This window comes from Danio rerio, chromosome 20, assembly GCF_049306965.1.
Source record: "Danio rerio strain Tuebingen ecotype United States chromosome 20, GRCz12tu, whole genome shotgun sequence".
Classification (NCBI taxonomy): domain Eukaryota; kingdom Metazoa; phylum Chordata; class Actinopteri; order Cypriniformes; family Danionidae; genus Danio; species Danio rerio.
In genome coordinates, this window is record NC_133195.1 from 34,538,637 (window position 1) to 34,562,999 (window position 24,363).

The 24,363-nt window shown below is 34.9% G+C and overlaps 2 protein-coding genes across 9 annotated transcripts in view; both read right to left on the minus strand.

Moving 5' to 3' along the window:
* LOC141379311 (uncharacterized) overlaps positions 1–24,363 on the minus strand; it is a 701,133-nt gene that overhangs the window by 352,260 nt on the left and 324,510 nt on the right. The window lies entirely within an intron of this gene.
* Positions 1–24,363, minus strand: part of stxbp5a (syntaxin binding protein 5a (tomosyn)) — a 178,029-nt gene that overhangs the window by 4,131 nt on the left and 149,535 nt on the right. For 4 of the 8 annotated variants that reach the window (XM_009294730.5, XM_073932569.1, XM_073932568.1 and 1 more), the window contains 8 exons: positions 21,923–22,048; positions 19,548–19,699; positions 17,252–17,314; positions 7,226–7,465; positions 5,202–5,571; positions 3,765–3,930; positions 3,548–3,659; positions 1,817–2,037 (listed from right to left, as the gene is read on the minus strand). In XM_009294730.5, the coding sequence (XP_009293005.1) occupies positions 1,817–2,037; positions 3,548–3,659; positions 3,765–3,930; positions 5,202–5,571; positions 7,226–7,465; positions 17,252–17,314; positions 19,548–19,699; positions 21,923–22,048 (1,450 nt within the window). 8 annotated transcript variants of the gene reach the window in all.

The following is a 24,363-nucleotide window of genomic DNA, read 5'->3' on the forward strand; positions in this document are numbered from 1 at the left end:
TTTTTTAATGAAGCATTTTAGTTTACTCATGGTATGTTTTTCACTTGATGCTTAATTCAGCTAAAGTTGAATTATTTGAACTTGCTTGGTAGACATGACTGGGTCGACTTTCTGGTGACCACAGTAAACGCACTGTGAATTCCGCATTAATCATGCCTCTGTTTGTGCATTTGCAATGACTTTGTATGCAATGTTCTTGTGTGAATACCTAATTTAGCATTAGAATGAACAAAGAACTCATCAGCCAATCAGAATCAACCATTTAAAAGCTCTGTAATATATTTATAAATACAGTGTTTAAGAAAGTGGCGAGGCCAACAATTGCAAGTGATTTAATATTAGTGCTTAATCTAAAAAATAAAGTACATCTTTTTTAGAATACACAAGAAAAATATAGGGATGCAAATTCTAACAAACAAATCCTGAAAATGTGTTATTATTAAAAAAAATGTGCATTACCCGTCAAAAGTTTGGGGTCAGTAGAATTTTTAAATGTTTTAAAATAAGCTTCTCCTGCTCACCAAGTCTGCATTTATTTAATCAAAAATACAGTACAAATTGTAAAACTGTGAAATGTTTTTGCACTATAAAATAACTGTTCAGAAGTAGTTCATAACATAATTTAATAATTTATTGCAGTGATTTTAAAGATTAATTTTCAGCTTCATTACTGAAAATAATTACCAGTCTTCAAAGTCACACGATCCATCAAAAATCACTCTAATATTAATTATTATTATTCATTCATTCATTCATTTTCTTTTCGGCTTAGTCCCTTTATCAATCCAGGGTCGCCACAGTGGAATGAACCACCAACTTATCCAACAAGTTTTTTACACAGCGGATGCCCTTCCAGCCGCAACCCATCTCTGGGAATCATCCACACACACATTCACACACACACTCATACACTACGGACAATTTAGCCTACCCAATTCACCTGTACCGCAAGTCTTTGGGCTGTGGGGGAAACCGGAGCACCCGGAGGAAATCCATGCGAAGGCAGGGAGAACATGCAAACTCCACCCAGAAATGCCCTAAAAACCTATGCAATGTCCCCACAGTTAACAAAAACAAACGTGTGTGTGTGTGCTAATATATCTGTTAAATTACCCTTTTTTGCAGCTTATGTCTATTTAATAACACGTCGCACGATAAAAGTTTCAGCAATTATCCTAGCAAGAAAATGTAACACCTATTTGTGGGCAGCCAGTAAAGGCCATAATTTAATTTCAATTTGGTTCAAGTCTACAAAGGTGTGTATGGCAATGTTGGGAAAAAGGAATATATTTTTTATTATTTTTGTCTCTTTTTCTTTTCATCAAACAATTATTTATATTGGTCATTAAATGGTCATATATTAACTGAACTTCTACTGTTGTGTGTAGGATGCTGTGCATACTAATTAGCATTTTTGCAGAAGTAGAAAATGACAAAAACTTCACCTGTTAACATTAGCTCCCTATATAAGTTGAAGTAAAAACAAATGAAAGGGGTTGCGCACCTTCTTAATGTAACTTTTGCACTGCATTGAGGATAACAGAATTCTGTGAATCAACTTATACATTTGTATCCAATAAATTGTTACGATTTTTGACACTGAAGAAAACCCTCTCCTGACCTTTTCTTAATGAACATGCATGGAATTGTTTTGATATTCAAACAGCAAGTACAAATGTAATTACAGACAACTTGTTTCAGTCATTTTAGATAGATTTTTTTTGCACAAAATAATCGTTTATGTAACCCATTAGCATTCAGCTATTTTTACAAAGTGATTCATTTGTTATAGGCGTCAGCGGTGGAAATGCTGTACCTCATGAGCATGTTTGGAGAATGAGTCAGCGCTGGCCATCATGGCTGCCGTTCGCTCTTCCACCTCGCTTAGTTTCTGGCCTCTTTCATCCAGCGCTATCCGAGCTCGAGCTAAGTCCCCCACGATGCCTGATGCTGCCCCCTTCATGCCTTCTATACCCCCAGGACCTGGAATGTGCTGAGCGAGACTGCGTGGTGCTTTTCCGGCTCCCGTCTCACCGACTGAAACGCAGACATAGAAGCAAAGTGTGAAAAGAAGAGAAGGAAAGAATGCTACTAATGTGGTGAAAGCACAATGAGGTGCAAACAAGCTCTGTGATTGAAGAGAGCACACATACTGAAGATGCCATTCTTGAGATGAGAAATCATTAAGATTGCAATGGGACACCTGGGGTCCGTTCTTCGTACATGGATTACTCAATTAGCTGGATTTAGAGGTAGATGATTTGACATGATGCAGGATCCAAATGCGTACATGCACTATATTCAACTTTTTTTTTAAAAAGGATAATAATTTATGCAGTCATGCACGTGTTTTGATCACTAATATGCAGGTGATTACCGATATCAAAATGTTTTTTGATGCAAAATTAATTTATACAGTTATTCCTTACGCTGATTAAAAAACTTGAGTAGGCCTATGCTACTATAATAAAGAAAATCTTTTCTACATGTAGAACTAAATACATTGATATGCATTGAAATACATGATAAATACTCTTGACACATGAAAGTGTAAAGCCTGCAGCTCACAACAAATGTGGAAAGTTATTGCGTGTCATTTAACAAACCGTTTACTGCTAATTTATTGTAATTTTTCTCACATGGATAATTGAATATTAATCAGATCATTACGCTGCTGTGCCGTCAGTCAATCATTGAATTGCCGATCATGATTTCGAGGATCGATAGATCTGTCCTTCACAACACATGCAGCGTGTTGTAGTAGTATCAGTAGTAGTAGATGTTGTTGTAGTAGACGCTGTAGTAGACATTGTAGTAGTAGTAGTCGTGGTTGTGGTAGTAGCAAGAGGAGTAGCTATAATATTAGTAACTTTTTGTAGTAATAGCAGTTGGTGTAGTACTTGTGATGTATTATTATTGTCAGTTATTATTACTGTTGTCCTTTCTTTTTACTGTCATTATCACTATCATACATTACAAGCATTGCTGTCACTCCTTACCACTGACTGGTTTCTTTCTGTTTTATTTCTATCTATGATACTTGCTTCATTTATTGACTTTTATTGTCCCTTATGTATGTACTCTGACCTGTCCACCAAGCTACCTTTTCACGCACGCACGCACGCACGCACGCACGCACACACACACACACACACACACACACACACACACACACACACACACACACACACACACACACACACACACACACACACACACACACACACACACACACACACACACACACACACACACACACACACACACACACACATCTGCCAGTACCTGACTATATTGTTGTTTTTATTTTTTTAATTTTTTTGTTGATGTTTCATTTTCTTTGTGTTTGTATGATACCAATTTGTGTACCTTTTTGCACATTCTAATAAAAAAAGAAACTGATTTACACAGATAAAACTACCCAAAGAAATACTTTTACTGGAAAAAAAGTAATAAATAACAACATCCTCTCTCCTTTTGTCTACAATCCTATCGCTATATTTGTTGTGAAGCGTAGAAGTAGCAGATAATGGAAAAAAAAACTCACAGAGCTCCATTCTGTCTAGAGACTGTGCTCCTCCACCAAAAAGACCCTTAAAGAAACCCCTGTTTGGAGCTTCCGGCGTCTCCACTGGAGTAAACAGCTCACCCAGCATCTCCTGTTATAGAGTCCAAACATCATCATCATCATCATCATCATCATCATAAACACAGTGCAACAGAAGAATCTAGAAAAAAAATGAATTAAGAAAACTTCTGCTCACCTGTAAGTTTTCACAGACCTCCTGGCTATACGTGATCCTCTGAATCTCAGTGGGGGACGTCAGATACAAGGCCTGACCGAGGTTGGTGAAGCAGAACGTTCTCGCTATCCGCATATCTGTCAGCGGTAGGTAATTTACATCCAGCAATGGTCTCAATCCTGGCAGACTGAAACAGAATGACACAGAGAGACATTTCTTCAGCTCTGGGACATCTCACCTCCTCTATTATTCAAGAGCTGCGATGCTGAGATTGCTCGTGGCGAGTGCCTGTTTTGTCCTTTAGAATGTGATGTTCAATTACTGGAGACCATGAATAAGGATATTTGTAGACATTATCTGCAGTAATTTCCCCAGGGTCATCATATTTGAAGGTTTAAAGGGATAGTTCACCCAAAAATGAAAATGTCGTCATCATTTACTCATCAGCCTCAACTCTTTCCAAACCCTTTATTCATTCATTTTCTTTTCGGCTTTTTTAATTATTATTATTATTTTTTTTTACAAAATTACAAAATGAAATATAGCCAAAAATTGTTATGCTTCTTCAAAATTTTTTTTGTCTCTTTAATAAAGTTTCTTATGAATCTCTTCCTACTGACAGGCACACAGATGTTTGTCTGTTTTTTTGTCCACAGAAGATTTACAAGCCAACGTGATGCAGAGTAATGCAGCAATTAGATCTGTGTTGCAATAGCAAAGGCCTCCTGGCTCTGACTTTGCTAAACAGTGGAGCAAGACGAAAATATTTTTACAGTCTAAAAATAGGCTGATTTCCAAATTTACTGCGTGTGCTACAGTATATCAACATCAGCAATTCCTTACATCAGTGAAACAAGCTTTGGTTCAACAGAAGTGAATACTTTTTTATTGAGTAAGGATTCATTTAATTCATCAAAAGTGGCAGTAAAGACATTTTTAATGTTTCAAAAGAACCTGTAGAAGTTCAGATCACTGTGCAGATTGAGTTCTTTGCAATGCATTTTTTTTTTGCAATACATTCCCTGTTAAATTTACACATAAATATTTGCAAACTGCTTTGTTTGGTTTTCTTTTATATATTGATTTTCTTGGTTGTTACTAATTTTCAACAGTCAACAGTACCTTTAGAAATATGCTGTCTGAGCAAAATGGTCACGTGTTCAGTACTTATTTCGCCCACTGTCTAAGCAACTTAACAAAAATCATGACCTGAATCTGCCTACTGCATTCACTCCATAAACTTTTCACTTACTCTTCACTTAAGCTGAAGTATGCTTAATAGCGGTAGTGCTAAAATATTACTGATAAAAATAAAATGGAATAAAATAAAATCTGTTTTCCCAGTTTAATAATGTTTGATTAATATATTTTGACATTTACCCATTAACAAAAAAATAAAAAAATAAAATCCATATAAATCCCTTTATCTGGCTTCAGTTGAAGGGCACTCTCTCTCACCTGAGGGTCATGATGTGTCCGTTGGCACAGAAGCAGGCCACACAAATGCCAGCGTTCATCTGTACCACATCTGCCCGCAGCACGAAAGAAGTTTCAGTGATGTTGTGTTTAAACACGCAGGTCTGAGAGGGCAGGATTACGACTTTAGCCTGTTTCTCAGAGCACACCACGGCATACTGGTTTTCATTCAGTTCCTGGGATGTGGATGGGGATACGGACACCGGCCGTCTCTTGCGGACCTTGTCCCGTTCCTCCCCATTGGCTGGGGCATTGGGCTCATACCATGGCTCAAAAGGAGAGGGAAGAATAGACCCTGTAGAATCTAGGAAGGCCATCCGGACGACGCTGCCCTTCAACCTGAAAAGAGTGCCTGCATAGAAGAGATTTAGATGTCAGTGTTATGTTAAGGCACCTTTATTTCTTACAATAGCAGTTTTATAGTACTAAAAAACAATCAATGATGCAAAATTCATGAAAGACCAATTCAAATTCCACAGAAGATTAGCATTATTTAGTTCGAGTCAGGTCAGTGTTGATTTAATACATTTTAATAATATCAGTGTAAATTTAGCAAAATGTGTTAATTATGAAACAGTCAATGCAGCTATAATGCATAATGCAGTAACCCTGAAGAAGACAATAGTGTCATGCATTTGAATTCATTTTTTGTCCAAATAAGTCTCAACATTCAACACGATAATGCAGTATTACTGAATATGAACTCAAAGACCATGTTTGCTTCCCAACAAAGTCACCACGCTTAAAAACAGATAAAAATGTACATCTTTAGCTTTATTTTTAGGAATTTCTAACATCCAGACAAGTAAGCCTGAGATATATCTATGACATATTAATAATTGAGGCCAAAAAAAGCAATCACAAGGCATTTGTTACTTCCTGAAACCCCTACAATCCAAGAGGGGTTGAAAATTGTATACAACATTTATGTTTTGGAAAAAACACATTTTCCCTTCAATTTCAAATGAATGTTTCAGAAATATTTGGACTTAATATGTTAGGTTACTCTATCCAGACTTTATAGAAGCATAAAATAATTGCTACTTGGTTTTAATCTGCAAGGTATGCATTTCCTAATTTATAGTAAGCTTTCTCTCACAGTCTCCTCTTCAGACTAAGAACACAGATTTAATATTATTTAATATAGAGTTTGACTATTAGGTTTCTATTTGACCTTCCCCGAATTATGTAAAATTTGTTATTAATATTGTTTGCATTATTATTTTATTGTTATTATTTACTTTGTTTATTAAACGTTTTACACTCTGTTTTGTTACTTTCTATATTGTATAAAAAGTGAAATGATTGGCAGTGAAAAATGTATCCTCTTCCAAGTTGAAATATTAAATTGGTTATGCTACTACACTATATATATATATATATATATATATATATATATATATATATATATATATATATATATATATATATATATATATATATATATATATATATATATATATATATATATATATATAATTTAAATGTACATCTTCAAAATTCATACAGTACAAGCATCTATTAATGCATAATGCATATATGCATAACTGGAAATAACCTCAGCAGGTATTAAAGAACAGAATGCATCATTTATAATTTCTTTAAAATGCTGTTAACCATAGACTGTATGTCAATCTGACCAGCAGACATCATAATTGTAACAATGTTTTAATCCACATTAAATAACACCTTAGAGCCATTAATATTATATGGGACAGATAAATCCACCTAAAATAATAAATAATAAAGCAACAATAGCAACAACAACATTAATATAGCTTCTTATTTAATATTTGACAACACAACTGTTTAATAAATGTAAAATTACCAACAGTTATGTACTGTGATCAAGTTTATGGCCTTGTCTCAGAGTATCAAAAGTAGTATCAGGCTTCAAACTTTCAAATGGGCATCCAGTTCTATCCTGTCTAACTAAACAAACACTGTATGGTTTTAGGCTGCGTTTCAACCAACCCTCAAATTCAGCCTCAAATGTGTTGACTTACCACAAGGTGAGACGATAACTGGCTGCAGGAGCCTCTGTTCTCCAGCGGGGGGCATGTTGAGGGAGATTGCCAGCACTGTGCCCAAAGATGTGCCAACCCACAGACTAGGTGTGAGGCCACCATCTGCCTTGCGTGTGTACGTCTCGCAGAAATAGAAAGATGTGATGGCCTCTCGGGTTTCCTTGTCAATACTGGTCACACTGGAGCTCCGCGAGCGGCTGAAGGAATTGTCCCTGTTGTCTAGGGGTATGGATCCCCGCGGAGGACATACAGAGAGTAGGACAGTAGAGAGAAAAACACAAAAAGGTAAAGCCCCCACACCAGGATGACAACCGACAGATTAACATCATTGCTTTTTCAATTCCTGTGTAACAAAAACAGAATGAATAAATAAATCCCCTTGTGATTGTGGTTTATGTGCAAGTTTAAACACAATATCCTTCAGTGGTGAGAAAAATGACCTTTGATGTGGGAAATGAGGCAGTCTCTCCAGTGTGATGGAGACAAATGGTATTCCCGAGATTGGGATGACCAGATGCCCTATTTTCCTGAAACACTTATGCATTTTAGACCCTTTTACCCATCTTAATTGGTCCTACTGGTAGACCTCCTAAGTTAAATCTATATTGACATGTTAAAGGGGTCTAGAATTTTGGGAAAAACTAGAGGTCTGGTCACCCTATCCAAGAAGTGTTCAATCTGGAAATGTACAGTAAAATAAGAAATAAATAGATAAATAAAGAAATAATGGAAGCACAATGTTGAGAATGTTGTTTCAATATAAAATTAATGATCTACTGGGATTTGTAAGACTTTGTAATCAAGACTCATCATTTGATCATATCAAATAATGACTAGACAGAAAAATTGTAAAATATTTTTTACAGAGACCAAGAAGGAACATGAAGGTGGGAGAAAAAAAATGGATGGGAGAAAAAAAAAACTGAGTGATAGAAAAAAAAAAACATTTTATTAAAGTTTTTGCGTCCCCTCGCAAAGATGTTTTGGGTTCTTTTGCAAAACTGTTGTTCAACAAACACTTCCTGTTCATTTCATACATGTCAACCCTCCAGTTTTTGTCGCGATTCTCCTGTATTTTACCATTCTATCCCGCTATCATCCTACCATTAAGTATTTTTATTTAATTGTTCTATATTTTTAATATTTAAACCATGTTAAAGTGAAGTTTAATTTTAAACTAATTTCAAAAGGAGCATGTGCTCATGATTGACCCACCTGGAAGGATACAAATCACTATATATATATATATATATATATATATATATATATATATATATATATATATATATATATATATATATATATATATATATATATATATATATATATATATATATATAGTGGATATATATATATATATATATATATATATATATATATATATATATATATATATATATATATATATATATATATATATATATAGTGGATATATATATATATATATATATATATATATATATATCCTAATTTTCTTTCTACAACTATCATCATCTGGAAGAAACCCCCCTCCTCCCCTTTTTCCACCTTTATCCAGAATGGGTAAATGGGAATCCTCGTTGGGCCGTCTGGTACTTCTGTGCGGAGTTTGCATGTTCTCCCCGTGTCCATGTGGGTTTCCCCCGGGTAACCCGGTTTCCTCCCACCGTCCAAATATGCTCTATATTATAGATACAATAAGTCTAAATCTTTTTTCTAATGTCTTGCTCTCAGGAAGTTCACCTTGGCCTCAGTAGCAGGGCAGTTTAAGATCGACCTGAGCTTAATTTCCCCTCCCCCTGCAAACAGGGGGCCAGAGGATCCTTGACCTCAGGGATCCCTCCCAGGACAGCAGGCCAACCAAGCTATGTATAAAACATGAGCTAGGTGTAAACTTTTGAAATGAAAATAAAAATATCTGCATTCACTTTCTATTCATCAAAGCTGTTCGTCAATTGTCGTCTTTCCTATGCAACCTTTGAATCAGTGAATGCATGTATAAGTGATGACTGACGGACGCGCTCCGTATGATAAATTGATCCCACATCAGCTTCTTTACACGCTATTTAAAGAGGAGCTAAAGTTCATTTTTTTAAATTCATGTTTATTTCTACAGCGCTATTACAATGTAGATTGTGTCAAAGCAGCTTAACATAGAAGCTCTGTTAAATTGAAAGTGTGTCTATCCAGTTTTCAGTGTTGAAGTTCAGTTTAGTTCCGTTCAGTGTGGTCTAAATTTCACTGGTGCAAATCCATTGATGCACAGCTCCACAAGTCCCAATCCAAGCAAGCCAGTGGTGACAGAGCTGAAGAAAAAAAACTTCACCAATTGATGAAGTGAAGAAAAAAAAAACCTTAAGAAAAATCAGGCTCTGTTGGGCATGACCATTTCTCCTCAGGCCAAACTCCCTGTGTGGAGCTGCAGTCTAGGTGCCAGACACTTGGGATTTGGGTGTGTGTTTAAACAGACAAATACACTTAATAATATGTAAACATGTCCATCCAGCGTGTTTTATTCTAAACACTACAAATTTTCACTTAAATGAGCAATTACAGTTTCTAAACTAATCAAAGACTTTCATTATAGATCTGTGCATTCTTAAAGTGATACCTCTGTTATCAAACAAAACACAACGAGAGATTCATTTGCTGCTCTTCACTTGTTTGATAACAGAGGTGTCACTTTAAACGGCATGTACAGAAGCTGATTTGGGATCAGTTTATCATACTGTGTATTCGTCAGTCAGCGCTTATACATGCATTCACTGTTTCAGAGGTTGCATATGAAGGGCGATGATCGACGCAGTTTTAATGGAACGAAAGTAAATGCAGACATTTTCATATTAATTTCAGTGTGCTTTCAAGATTAAAAACATGGAAAAAATATGGGACAATACGTAATGATAGGATGATAGCGAGAGTGGTAAAATATGGGAGATTCTTAGCAAAAACAGAAGAGTTGACATGTATGAAGTGAACAGGGAGTGTTTTTGAAACCACAGTTTTGCGAAAACTTAAAAAAAAAAAAATTAAAATATATAGTTTTTTTTCTCCCATCATTTTTTTTTCTTTCACCCAGTTTTTTTTACTTTCCCCCATTTGTCCTCACCATCATGTCCCTTTCGGGTCTCCGTCATTTTCAAATAAAACATTTTTTATGTATGTTTTAAAATGTCATGTATTATAAATCACATGATTCTTAAAAATCATCCTAATAATTTAATTTCTTATAGTTATTGCAGTTTAAAACAGCTGTGCTACTTATGTTTGTGGAAAACATATCAAGACAGCATCTATTTGCTACATAAATATTAACTTGTAAAAAATTAAATGTAACTTTACTGTCATTTTTAATACTGCAAAGCGTCCCTATATTGCTGACACTGTATATAAGTTTATGTCTACAACATTTCACATATACAGTAATGATATGCGTGAAGCCAAAGGTCTTTACATCAACCTGCACAATTTATTCCCTTTCAAATCAGCCCAATTCCAAAAAGTACTACTTCAGGGAATTCCCTTATAAAAACGCTCCTGCTGAAAACTGATGACAGAACTGAAATTGATACCGAATTAAACACCAGCACATGCTGAACTGGCAAAAGCTGACCTGCATTTTCAAGATAAGATTTATGAAGAGTAACAGAGAACACTGACATATAAAAGTCAGGCAGTGGTTTATACAATGTATACACCTGTATACAATTTATTGAAACACTTACAAACCTTTTAATAAACTAATACAGTCATGAGATATATGTGAGACCCAAAAGAAAAGAAAAAAACAATATAAAAACCACAGAGTAAGTTTCAGATGAACATCCCTTCCGATTAGTTTAATTTTCTAAACACATTTTCAATGTAAAAAAAAAAAGAACCATCAGTCAGATGCAATATTAACATTTGGTTAATTGACATGAGATGTTTAAAGCGAGTGAAAATGTGGACCCTCCAGATTCTGAAAATGTGCTGATGGACTCCACATTCAAAAGCATGAACACAAAGTCAAGGCTTACCCAAGTCTGGCTTTAGCTCAGTAGGCAAGCTTAATTTCCGTGACATCTTTGCTGGAAAAAAGAGAACACCTCTCTTTACAAACACATTGAAGCCTCAATAAAAGCCATGCATTGCAAGAACTATAGCTGTGCCGGAGAAAACACCAGACAACGGAGCTAAAGGGCTTGTTTTTTATCATCCTGAGGGACACAGATGCTTCAGACGGGACAAAGGAGACACTGCAATATTTTTCAGCGAGTCAGAGACAAACTGCATAATGCTGCATGCTAGACAGACAGTACTGGGATGTGAATGGGTGTAATTTGGCCACACAAAGCCCTGAAAGGAAGAAAATTAACATCCGAACGGTCAAAACAATCATTCTCAGCACCCCATGCCACAAGCATGCACCACACAGGAGAATACAGACAGGACGTCACGATTTATAGAGATTGTTTTTTATAATTGGACAATTTTTACCCTTGTTGCTTAGGCATCTGATGACTTTTAGCTATTGTGTTCAATGCACAAATCAACAAATATCTTCCGGAAGAACATGTGACGTAATACCTTTGCTGTTTATAAACTGCTACAGCAAAAATATCCTTAAGTTAAAATAATTATGATCACACATTATTTTGATGATCCGTTTGTTGAATTTAGGTTACATTGCATTACATGGCAACTAATTCTCATTAGCTTTTAAGTAGATTGTTAGGTTGGGGTTAGGGTTAGTGTAAATTGACATGTTCTTGCAAAGTTTCTTATAGTCAGTTAAATATCTATTAAAGGAGCAGTATCAACAGATATTAAGCAGACAGTGTACTAATGCTCAAATGGACCATCAAAATAAAGTGTTACCATAATTACTAACTTATTTTATTATATTGCCCTACTGATAGATATTTTATTTTAATTGGTACACTTTTAGACACTTTGTTTAACGACTGAATTAAAATTTTGGTTACACTTTATTTCAAGGTACAATTCTCACTTTTAGCAAACCATTAATTAATAATTCACCTCAAAAAGACTACTAATTTTGTTTTTTAATAGTTAGTAAGGTAGTAGTTTAGTTTATGTATTAGGTGTGATTTTAGGCATGCAGAATGAAATTGTATTTGATACAGTACATAATAAACCAACCCAGGCTTATTCTGAAACTGTATTGCTATATACATTTCTGGAGAGACAAATACATCCCAGGAGCTACGTTTTCGTGCAGTTTTAGTTTTCGCAAATCCACCAGAGACTGCTGTGTACGCTTTTTCAGATCTTAAATTTCTCTTGCGAGTGCCATTCGCACCTGCTGTTCTTGTGTAAATCCACTAGAGGCTGCTGTCGACAGACTGACAGACTGACTGGACGAATGAATGAATAACTGACTAATCACCTTCCTCCTTCCCTAAACCCAACCAATAGTGTTTTTAAAGCCACAAATTGACCTGCCCACTCACTTTCCTAAACCCAACCGACAGTTTTAAAAAGCAATGCAGATAAAGAAAAATCCTCCCCTGATTTTTACCATGTTTTTTCCAGATTTTACCACTTTTTCACCCTGTTATATACATGTTTATTTTACTTTTTGGAATCACTTTCTGTCTTAACTGCTTTCTGGAACCGCTCCTCATCGGACTCTAACTCAGCATTGTGGTCAACTCCTTTCTGCATCTCAAGTCAGCCGACAAACATGTTTAGCTAACTGGACCGCTCCGTAGCTTTTGTTTTGAACATGAAATGCAGCCCTACGTACTTCTGGCTACATAATTTGTGATTTCTAGAAATGTATATAGGGCTACTTTTTTAGAATGAGCCTATGTTGCAATACACAGCCAAGATCTTAATAATAAGAAGGTATTTAATAGTGTAAACTGGAACATTGGCAAAAAAAGTGTTACTAACATTTTGATGAGCTTTATTTAAAACCAGTAACCCCACCTATATGAAATGCCACTAAATTTAGTTAGATTAAGCTTAAAATAGACAAAAATATCTTTGATAATTTTCCTTCTCAATCACAATAACTTCGTATAAAAATATTTCCATTGTAAAGCAACCAAAATAAAGATTTTGAAAGTAAAAGAAAAAAGAAAAAAAAAGAAACAAAACAAAAACAGCATTTACAGATTGCTATGTAAGAACACCTTTTTTTCTTTTTTAAACTTCCCAGATTCTGCTGGTTGCAATTCCCGATTTTTCATTGCCAATTTTAAGCCAATTATTATCCTTTGTTTTGGTTTAATTTAGAATTTCCCCAACCTTCGCAGAGTCTGGGGGACCAGAGTAAGTGCTCCAGCTTAGCCTCCCTTGGTCTTGCAAGAACACCAAAAAAAAAAAGAAGAAAAATGTTGAACTCTCAGGGGTTTTTGTTTCTTAATAGCATACCATAGCTGATCGCAGTACCCTAAATCCCATCCTAAAAATCCTACAATAAGATGTACAGACAGAAATAGACAGGAAGTACAGGAAGACAACAAATTGAAAACCCTCATTCCTACAGACAGACAATCACAAGCCACCGGTGTGGCAAGAGAGAAACGCCTCAGGCAAATCACCACTAGCACAAGTCACCATATTACATGCGTGCTACAAGAACGTAGCATGCAGAGGGTATTTCCATTGGGGTTTTTCAAGTAGCCGTGTTTTCAGGGACGGTTTTGTTCATACATAAAGACAGACACTGTGTGGGTTGAACAAAACCAGTGAAACTTCTTCTACTCCATCATCCAACCTTACCTCCTCTCCCTCCTCCATTGTAGAAATGCTGATGGTTTGACATCAAGACTTTTTGGGAGGAAGTAAAGCATACGAGCAGTTAGAGATATTTCTGCGCTTTCTGAAATTTGTCACAATGTGAAAGTTCATGCATCGTCCTGGTTTGTTTGATTTTGTGTGGCAGTCCCAGTCGTTTGTTCTGTATCTGCCCATGTCGAGGTGTTACAGCAAGTGTATGCTGCTATTTGCACAATGATGATTACAGGGAGCTTCTTTCAATATTTGATCAAACCGCTCGAAGGGAGAATGGCTGCAGAGGTCTGGGCTCTAACTGAAGGTTAAGTCATTTTGGAAATACATTCTCATTCTGTTCTGACCTTTTAGAGCAAATCTTATCTCTATTTTGAGATCTGCCCCGGTCTCTGAGTGTGAATGTCATGCTCTTTCTACAAGGAGCTTTTTAGGTTGTCTTTGGCTTATCAAGCCACCTTCAGCGGCGCTAAATAAGCTAAACAAAGAGAATGCAAATGCTTTAAAATGACCTCATCCTAACCGTGTGTTTTAACCTTGAATTTTTTTGCATTTCACATTTGCATTTCATCCACACCATTAAAAAAAAAAAAACAAAACAAAAAATGCTCATTTGAATAATGATGCCAAAATAATGTTCCTTTTTCCCACCCCAGAGGAAGATGTGATCTTATATCAAAGGTTAAGAATCTGGAGAGAGGGAAAAAGTAGTGTTAATTGCATAACACAAATCTAAACATGTAAGAAATTTCACGGTAAAACCTGTATGCGACACATCTTCGATTAAATATTTGGTTACACAATTAGATGCCAGTATGTGAAAGCAATCAATACCTCATTAACCGCAGTCTAAAAGCGATCTCGACTAGGAGCACTGTGTTTTACAGTGCATTTACAAGCTTTGGTTGTCTAAATTTAATGTGTCCTTTCCGCCCACAAAAACAGCTGTGTCGTGCTCACTGTCTAAGCAGCTGCTACATTTTCAACTCTTTTGCATCTGTAATTTCCAAACAATTCAATCAGTCAGTGTGGATATTTATATTAGTGAGCGCTTTTATACAAAGACAGCATCTTGCTGAAGGGCACAGTGGTGCTGCACTTCAGGTCATGAATAACTGCTTCGGGGGGTTGAACTTATGCCTTGTTTCTAGCCCAGATATTTAACCACTATTCTCCCACCAGGCGTGAGCACCTTGTCACAATGTCATTCACTATTACCATTCATCACACCGCCAGCCACCATCAGTCATCTGTGACCCTTGTGAACTTTTGTTCTCCTCCACAGACGCACGCACAAAGTTTTTGGGACGTTACATAAAGTGCACCATGTTAACACTGCTAATGATTATCAGACTACTGCTAAAGATTATCAGACAACAAAATACATGCACACTTTTTTGTAAAGTGAAAGTGTATACAGTAGAAATCACCCAAAAATCATCATGCACTCATCCTCATGTCGTTTCATAAAGACTCTGTTTACATGTGCTATTAAGATGTGATTTGGTCACACTTTCATTTAATGGTCTATTTGTTGAATTTATGTTACATTGCATCTACATGCCAACTAATTCTCATTAGATTATAAGTAGACTGTTAGGTTGGGGTTAGGGTTGGGGTTAGGCTTAGTGTAAGTTGGCATGTGTTTGCAAAGTTTCTTATAGTCATATAATTATATATAGTTATATATAGTGAATTTCTGTTTAGCAGCAGTATCAACAGATATTAAGCAGACTGTGTACTAATGCTCAAATGGACCATCAAAATAAAGTGTTACCTGTGTTTTTCTTGATTTGATCACAGGTGATTAATACTAAATTAAAAGTGCAAACATATTTTGAGCTTGTCCACTTTTAAGAGTTGGTTAGTTTGGTCAAATTAGTTGAAAATATTGCCTTTGTTTTACTTAGTTATCTCATTTTCAAATATTATTTGACATGTCATTGATGGCCACTGCCAAAAATGAGTTCAAGCTTTGCCTGAAATCGCAGGTCTAGTTTGAATCTAAAACAATAAAAGTAAAATAAATAAAATGAATTTACCTGTCCTGATACTAACAGTGTTTGGTATAGTTTTGTGACTATCTGTGCAGAAATGAAAGCCACTGCTCCCAATATTGTTTTCTGTTTTTTCCTTCTGCATTCGTGTGTAAACTCTATTAGCTTTTTTCAAGTTATTACATTAAAAAAATCTCCTCTTGAAGAGATTGAAAAGATTGAAAAGTCTCCTCTCGAAGAAATAAAAAGCAGTTGAAAGTGGGCAAATGAGATGGGTTAAAACACCAGATGTAAATATAAATTTGTCTTTCTCATCCACTTATGATCCGATGCTTACAGTATGTACACATCTTAATATTACATGTATACAGCACCTATAACTCACATTCATAAACTAGATTTTGCTTTGTGAATTTTATTGATTGGTTGAAAAATCATCAGTGTTGGTTTGTAACTGACACAAAACGTCTGATAATTTGAAATATACTACCAATAAAAAGTTTAAGGTCAGTAATAATATATTTAATGAAGGATAATCTCAAAAAGCAAGTCTCCGTAATACAGCAAATACATAACAATACATAAAAAATGTTAACCTTTATAATCACTGTTTTGTTTGTCAATATATACACTTTTAATGTATTTTATCCATGAACACTTCAGGAAAGCCTGGATTATCAGCAGCCATTAGTAGAGTAACACCTTAACTGCCACCTCACTTATTGAGTTTAGACTAGGAAATGATATGACTGTATGATATATACACATGATATTTACAGTAGTCATGTTGGGGTTGAAATCGTTTAGAATTTTATAAATGCCTTTAATTTAGTTAAATTGCTAAATTGAAGTACAGTATAATTTTACTGATCCCAAAGTTCTAAACAGTAGTGCACTCTTTACCAAAATTAACCACCTTGGTCTCAAAAAATGTAAATAAATTATTGTATTGTTTTATTATATTGTATTGCCCCACTAACCATACAGTTACACAGGTGATAATCAATTCACAAAAAACATAGGTTTTGAATTTAATAAGACCACAGTTGATTTTAATAAGAGACAGTTGTCGAAACTTTTCAATTTAGAAAGTCGGGGATTGCAACGACATGACCATGAGTAAAAACATGACAGAATTCTCATTTTTGGATGAGCCTGAACAGAGTTATTGATCAAGTCTTTAAAACGCTCCCCCTGTGGAGCTCTTAACATCTGTGTCAGGACTGCCAGTATGACAGTGACAGGGGGTGGTATGGATTGTGTTATGCTCTGAGGGACGTTTTACCTGAGGTGGGGGATTTGCAGCGATCCTCTGAGGTGGCAGAGCCCTCGTTAATGTCACAAAGCCCTGTGGAGAGAAAGTCGAAGATGAGTGCTGGACTATATGAGACCTTTGCTGATCCAGTTACACTTTATTATGATACTCCACTTCAGACATTTTTATAAGCAACTACATGTCAGCTAACTCTCATTAAAAAGTATTAGTAGAGTATTAGCAGACTGGTAGATTAGAGTAATGGTGAATAGAATAATCTGACATGCAGTTGTAAGGTTACAAACTGCACAAGAAAAAGATTAATTAAATGTATTACTTTTTTAACGTAAGTGGTTGCAAACAATTTATATGTGCTGAATTTAAACAAACAAATGAAGTTGAACATTACTCAATTTAATTTGTTTGTTTAAATTCAGCCCATATAAATTAGTTGTAACCACTTACCCTAAAAAAAATTGAGTAAATCCAATCAATCTTGTTTTATTTTCAGTGTGTATAGTCAATAGAATGTCTGTTGGCAGATCATCACAAGTTGTTGTTAGCAGATTTTCAGCCGACAATCTACTAATATTGCTAGTTAACATGTAGTTGCAATGTTACATACAGGTTGTAGAATATGTGAAGTGGACGAAATAAGCTGCTACCCTAGATATTGTTCTTTATCTGATTACGTAGATATATTTCAGTGGGTATCAACAGAAGCTAGTTAACCAGCTTAGCATGTCTTTTAGCAATTCATTACTATACATTTAATTCAAGTACAGCATTTAATTACAATTCATTTTGATAAAACATGAAGGGCATTGCAGTGAATTGTTATAGTTATCACTTATATCTCTTAACATTAAGAGTTTCTTTTTCTGTTTTCTATTCTTCAGTCTAACCTTACTCTTAATAACTTTAAAAAAGTATCAAATTTAAAAGTACATGTAAAAAAATTCCTCCATTTTGTTAAACTTATATTATGTTGTTATATATACTTGAATTAAGGGTGTGAGTTGGTTATTTATTGATAGCAACTAAAATACATTGATGTAATGGAAACATACAGTATACAAACAATATTTTGCTGCTGTACCTTTTGCTTATTTGTATTTATATAGTTTCTGTTTTGGCCAATGTGTGTTAGTTTTATTTATAATGTTTGTTTATTTATCGTATTATTATTATATATTCTTTTTTTCTTTTTTCTTTTTGCATTTTTGACCTTAATATTGTTTTTGATTGAAGAGTTTTTTAATGGGGTATACTGTACGCACACAGACTTTTAATTTCAGACAGCCAGCCTCAGCACTTCGGTGAACTGCCTTTCCATTACAAAATTGACATGTTTAAGGTCTGACTTATTTACAAATGAGTGATCTTCATTGCCTGATAGATATACGATCTAAACTGGGTCTCAGACCGGACAAGAAACACTGCATTAAATTCCAGTTCCCCTGTCATGTCTTTAAAATAGGACAGTTTATTTTACTCCAGTACTTTTAATGGAATTTCTGTGCTTGCCAACTGATCCTGAAGGCGCTAGAAGTAACACAGTCTTTTATCTCATTTTACATTTGAACAACTAAATAAATGCTCTTTTGAATGTATTGTAATTACATTACAACATGCAGTAAAAGGAACCTTATGAAATTGAAAATAGTCACATTAACCTTTCACCAGAAGTTTATAATTGGCTGAAAAACACTAGCTGTGCAAATACTGTAGTCCATTGTACTGATTAATTTCCGAGTAAGAAAATGTGAACTAATTTTGTTTTCTGCTAATATTTTGGAACAATTGATATCTTACTAATTCTTTATATTTGATACTGTAACTATCTGACTAATATGCATCAATAAATCAGACTTATACTAAAATATGTTCTCATAAAGCTTAATAAAGGGACAATAAGAGCGTGACAAAGTTGTCTTAGATGTATTTGAGTAGCTACAACAATTGGCATACAGTATACAGCCGTGGTGTGTAGCCGGTGCTCAGATCTGAGAGTTGAGAGGCAGATGGGCAGGCAGGAGCTGAACCCAGCTGCTCTGATCAGCACTCTCCCTGTGCGCATATCCGACAGATCCCAGCCCCCCGCTAAATATCACTCATTACCCCCGACACAAACACACCGGATCATCTAACAACCAGTTCATTGCCAATTCTCAGCAATCATCTCTCCTTTACTATCATGTGTTTAGTTGCAATTGTGCCACCGACCAGCAGAGGTCACACTGTTGTGTCTCTTTCCCTGCATTGCTGCATGTTTCGCCAGTGATGTGTTTTTGTCTACAATTACTGAAGACCAAATCAGACAGACCTCCAGAAGGCTGTCGGCTCTTGCGAGGGGATCGTGGTTGCCTCTGGTATGGGTCATTAGAGCCATACAGTTCCACAGTTCCCAGATTCAATAGAACAGTCTTCTGTAAGTAATCCACTACTGCCAGTCCATTGCTGTTGCCAAACACCACCCTGTGACATGCAGGAACAGAACATAGATTTTTGTCAGTGCATGAATCTCTACTTTCTACTTTAAAAGTACTGCCAAAAATGAAATTTTTGCTGGTTCAGTTTGGTCTATGCTGATTTAGTGCTGGTTCGGCAAGTAAAGCCAAACCATAAGAAACCGGCATTTCTAATGACATATATGCTGGTGCTTTCAGCAGGGTTTCAGAGAAAAGATGGTTTCCAGTAATTTCAGCTTTAATTTTGGCTTTTTAAAAATGTTCATATTCACATTTAACACTTTTCACACAATTAGTTTAGTATGATCAGTGTATCTGAATAATCTATAATGATATAACTCTAATGGTATACGCAGCATGTGTATACTGTACTGTGAGTTATATTTATACTAGATGCAGTCTTTTTGATAATTTAAAAATTTTGTTTTATGACATCTTTATTAAAATAAACCACAGATTCACAGTTCTTATGTTTTAATAAAAGTAAGATAAATGTGATTGCCTTCTTTACACTTTTAGCTAGAAAATTAAATCAAACAGGAAAAAAATCCTCCAACATTTAAGCAATGGGTTATGAAACTTCTACACCACCTGACCGCAGAAAAAATATGATATATTGTAAGAGGTTGTAATGATATGAACATTTTCTCACTTGGCAACCTGATTTAGATCACATAAAGAATATGAACCCTTCAGTTATTTTAGAAGAGTAGAAACCTTTCCATGGTGTTTTTTTATTAGTTTCTTTTTCTTTTGTTTTAATTCGTTTTATATATATAAGAGTAAAATATGTTTTACTTAATATTATTATTTACTTGTATTTTATTTTTATATTATTCATATGTTTTTATAACCTAAATGTATATAAGTGTGACAGGTTTTGTTTGTTGTCTAAATAAAGCTATTTGTACTGCATGTTTCATATTTAACATGTTCAATAAAAATACTTTTGTCTTCAAACAAATAAAACACAGATAACTATACACCCTGAATTTCCCTACATGTCTGTATATTTTTTTGCAACAATTTTATTTATTTGGAATGACAAAAGAGTTTTGAGTATAAAAATTTTATTTTCTAACAGCTAAAACATAGCTTTATGTTTTTCAAACTTTCAAAAACAAAATTTTTACTGAGGTAAAAAAAACTTTGCTCTTCCGCTTGCCGGAACCTTTCGGAACAGTCTAGTAACTAATACAAAAATATAGGCTACATTACAAAAAACATAATATTTTTAGGGTAATAACTTGAAAATATGACAACAGACATTCAAAGCCTAATTCTAAAATCTGAAAAGAAGCTTTGAAAAAAATATGATTTGACAAAAACTTAATTCGGTCCAGTTTTATACAAACGGTTAGAATGGCCACTATCGTCCATTCTACTTCTGGTGTTAAAACAATGTTTTTATAAAGATGAAAATGAAATAGATGTAAAATGTAAAATATTACGTCAAGTACTTAGCATAATTGACTACACTCCATTTTGTAAATGAATATTTTTATTAATTTATCAGTAAATATAGGTCATATATTTTGATGCACTTTCATGCAAAATAATGGAAAACAAAATTGTATAAATTTTTTTTTGTTTTTCTTGAACTTTTTACTTTTTGTTGAATATTTTTCCCTAACACATACATTTGGGTGTACTCCCTTTGGACCGTTATCAGAAGTTATTTCATTAGATAAGCCCCAGATTTGGCTTCAGTACTGACTAATATAATGTATATGAACAAATATATCATTGTAAAGCTTCCTATAGAAAATATTAATTTAAATGAGAGATTTGTAAGGGGGTTCTCAGTGATGGGTTGCAGCTGGATGGGCATCCGCTATGTAAAACATATGCAGGATAAGTTGGCGGTTCATTCCGCTGTGGCGACCCCTGATTAATAAAGGGACTAAGCAGTAAGGAAAATGAAGGAATGAATGAACGATTTGTAAGGGGTGTACTCATACAGTATATGCTGAGCACTATATACACACTGCCACTTAAAGGTATTGGGTTAGTTATTTTTTTAAAAGAGTTAAACCTTTAATAAGAAGGGATGCATTACATTAACAGTTAAAATATGTACAGTAAAAAACACAAAACAAATAAGTATTTATGTCAAACGTTCTAAATAGTTTTTTTGCGATTTGTTTTTGTTGAGCAATAAACTGTCTGATCAAAAGTTACAAAATAGATCTTATACTCCTCAGGTAACTTCTCATGTGTTCAGACTCACAAGCCATAGCAGGAGTTGATGGCCAGGCTGCTGATCTGCTGCGGCGGCTCTCCACTGACCCACACCAGCTGCACCACCAGCTCCACCTGATACCCTGGAGACTGCTTCAGAGGACTGCTGCGCACCCTGAGGGAACCACAGACACAGGACACAGGTTACAGACATCCCCTGCAAAATATCTTAAGTATAACATCTGCATAATATGATCATTTACATCCTGGGAATAGACCACACAAGAATTTAAAGGTGTCCCTCATGATTGATTGTCAAAACCATTTTATTTCAATTCAAAATGAGCTGAAGCTAGTTACATGTGTTTAAAAACAGCATTGTGGTGCAACTTTAAGTGGGATTTGTCAGACAGCAATTTGTGTCAGGTCTGCACACTTTTAGTCTGTGGCAGCTCCAGCACTCAGCGTTCTTTTCGGAGAGGATTAGGGGCTGTAAACACATGGGACACATTTAAAAACAGTCTGACAGAGATCAGCTGAATGGAACAGAACGCAGGAGTCCTGAGATGTGCTTGTAAATTGTGCTATTTTTAACTTTATTTTAAAGAAGACACTCAAATTTGATAAAGATTATCAGTTGGAAAAATAACTGACGGCCTAATTATCGTAAGCTATTTGTAAACTGTAAAAAAAAAAACTTGCTACCTTGAATTTTAAAGTAGGGCTGGGTGATAAATCGTAATGAAATTGCAATTGTGATGAAGCAAAAGCTGTGACTGGCATGCATATGCTGTGAGGGAACTATGTTTCTATAATCAGTAGTGAATCTCCTCTAAAGGTCAGAGGGTGCTTCTGTGCAGAAACTCCAATACAGCTAAAATGCCTATAGAGGTTGCTAAATAAACAGATTTAATGCTTTCATTGGTTCAATGGGACTAATGATCAGACAACTACAGTATGGTATCATCTCACTGCAGGATTATTTTAAACACTCAAAGTAATGAAGTGAGTTTGTGGTAAAAAAGGTTAATAAATGTGATATTTTCACAGGCTTTTTTCATAGTTGATTGAAAAGCTACACAAAAAGCTGTCATTACTGTAGAATGAAAATCATAAGAATAAAAGAATAAAATCTTTGATTTTATGCTATAATGAATGCAATATATATCAGCAAACTTTTTAGAAAATGCTGCTCCATCTGAAAGCATGTGCTGGAGATTGGCAATTTATTACAGAATAAAAACCAAAATTTATATGAAATTGCCTTCAATTAATCTTGCACCCCTATTTTTAAGTTGAATCAAATCAGTGATTACGTGGGTTTTTAAACACTGTTGTTTGGCCACTGTGGTCAATAGATATGTGATTGGCTACTGTGTACATTGCTTCATTATCTTTACTATTTACTATTTATTATTCAATTACCCATGTAAGTGCTTACAAAGTTACACAGACATGAGAGCATTTATGAGTATATCTACTGATATATGGATCCTCCGATAGATGTGGCTTTCAAATGCTTCCGTGTCTGTGTATCTGTGTAAGAGCTTGGTGAAGAACGTCAGTCGATGATCACTGCAGCCAATCAGCAGAAAGAACCAGTATTGAATCAGTACTGCTTGTAGAGTCAGTGATTGGAAATTTCTAAAATTTCAGCTTACCTTTGACTGTTTGACATTATTTGAAACACAATTACCTTGTAACATAAAACATATTGTCATGACTTATTGATTGATTTTTTTAATATGTATTGATGACAGCTGTTTGTCACATTGAATTAAAATATTTCCTTCTGCAAATAATCTGATGTCATTGATTAAGCAAAGTCCTTTGTACAGATGTTTAGATGTAATTTTTGTAGTTGTTTTCTTCGTTGAAATTAAAAAGAGTTAATGCTGGTCAAGCTCTACTGTCTTTGAAGCAAAAGTGAAACTTGCAAAAGACTAGAAATTCTGAAAATCATATTAATTCTGAATTCACTTTGTAATTAAAATCTCAATTTCACACTCTTGGGGAGTAGCATCACTACTAGCTTAACTACATTTCTCAGTAGTTTGGCGGCATCATCTCTACTTTCTAAATCAAATAGGTTTTCAGTAGCGAAGCTATATTATTAGTCAAGTAGCACAGTAACGTTCACACAAGTGAAATTTACCAATCACGGATCAGTAACTGATAGCACTGACATTCACTGAGCTGGGAGGCCAGTGTCTAGCCGTTGCTTTTTTTTTCTTTTTCTTTTTTTCTCATTTTCTGTTTAACGGAGAGAAGATTTTTTTTTCAACACATTTCTAAACATAATAGTTTTAATAACTCATTTCTAAAAACTGAATTATTTTATCTTTGCCATGATGAAAGTAAATAATATTAGGAAAGGGATTGTTGCTATTTGGGAGACTTTATTACCTTTTCTGTTATCCTGCCTTTAGACAGATATTGCTGGGTGATGGCGCTGCAGAATTGCAGTCATGGTTATACGTGTAAACAATG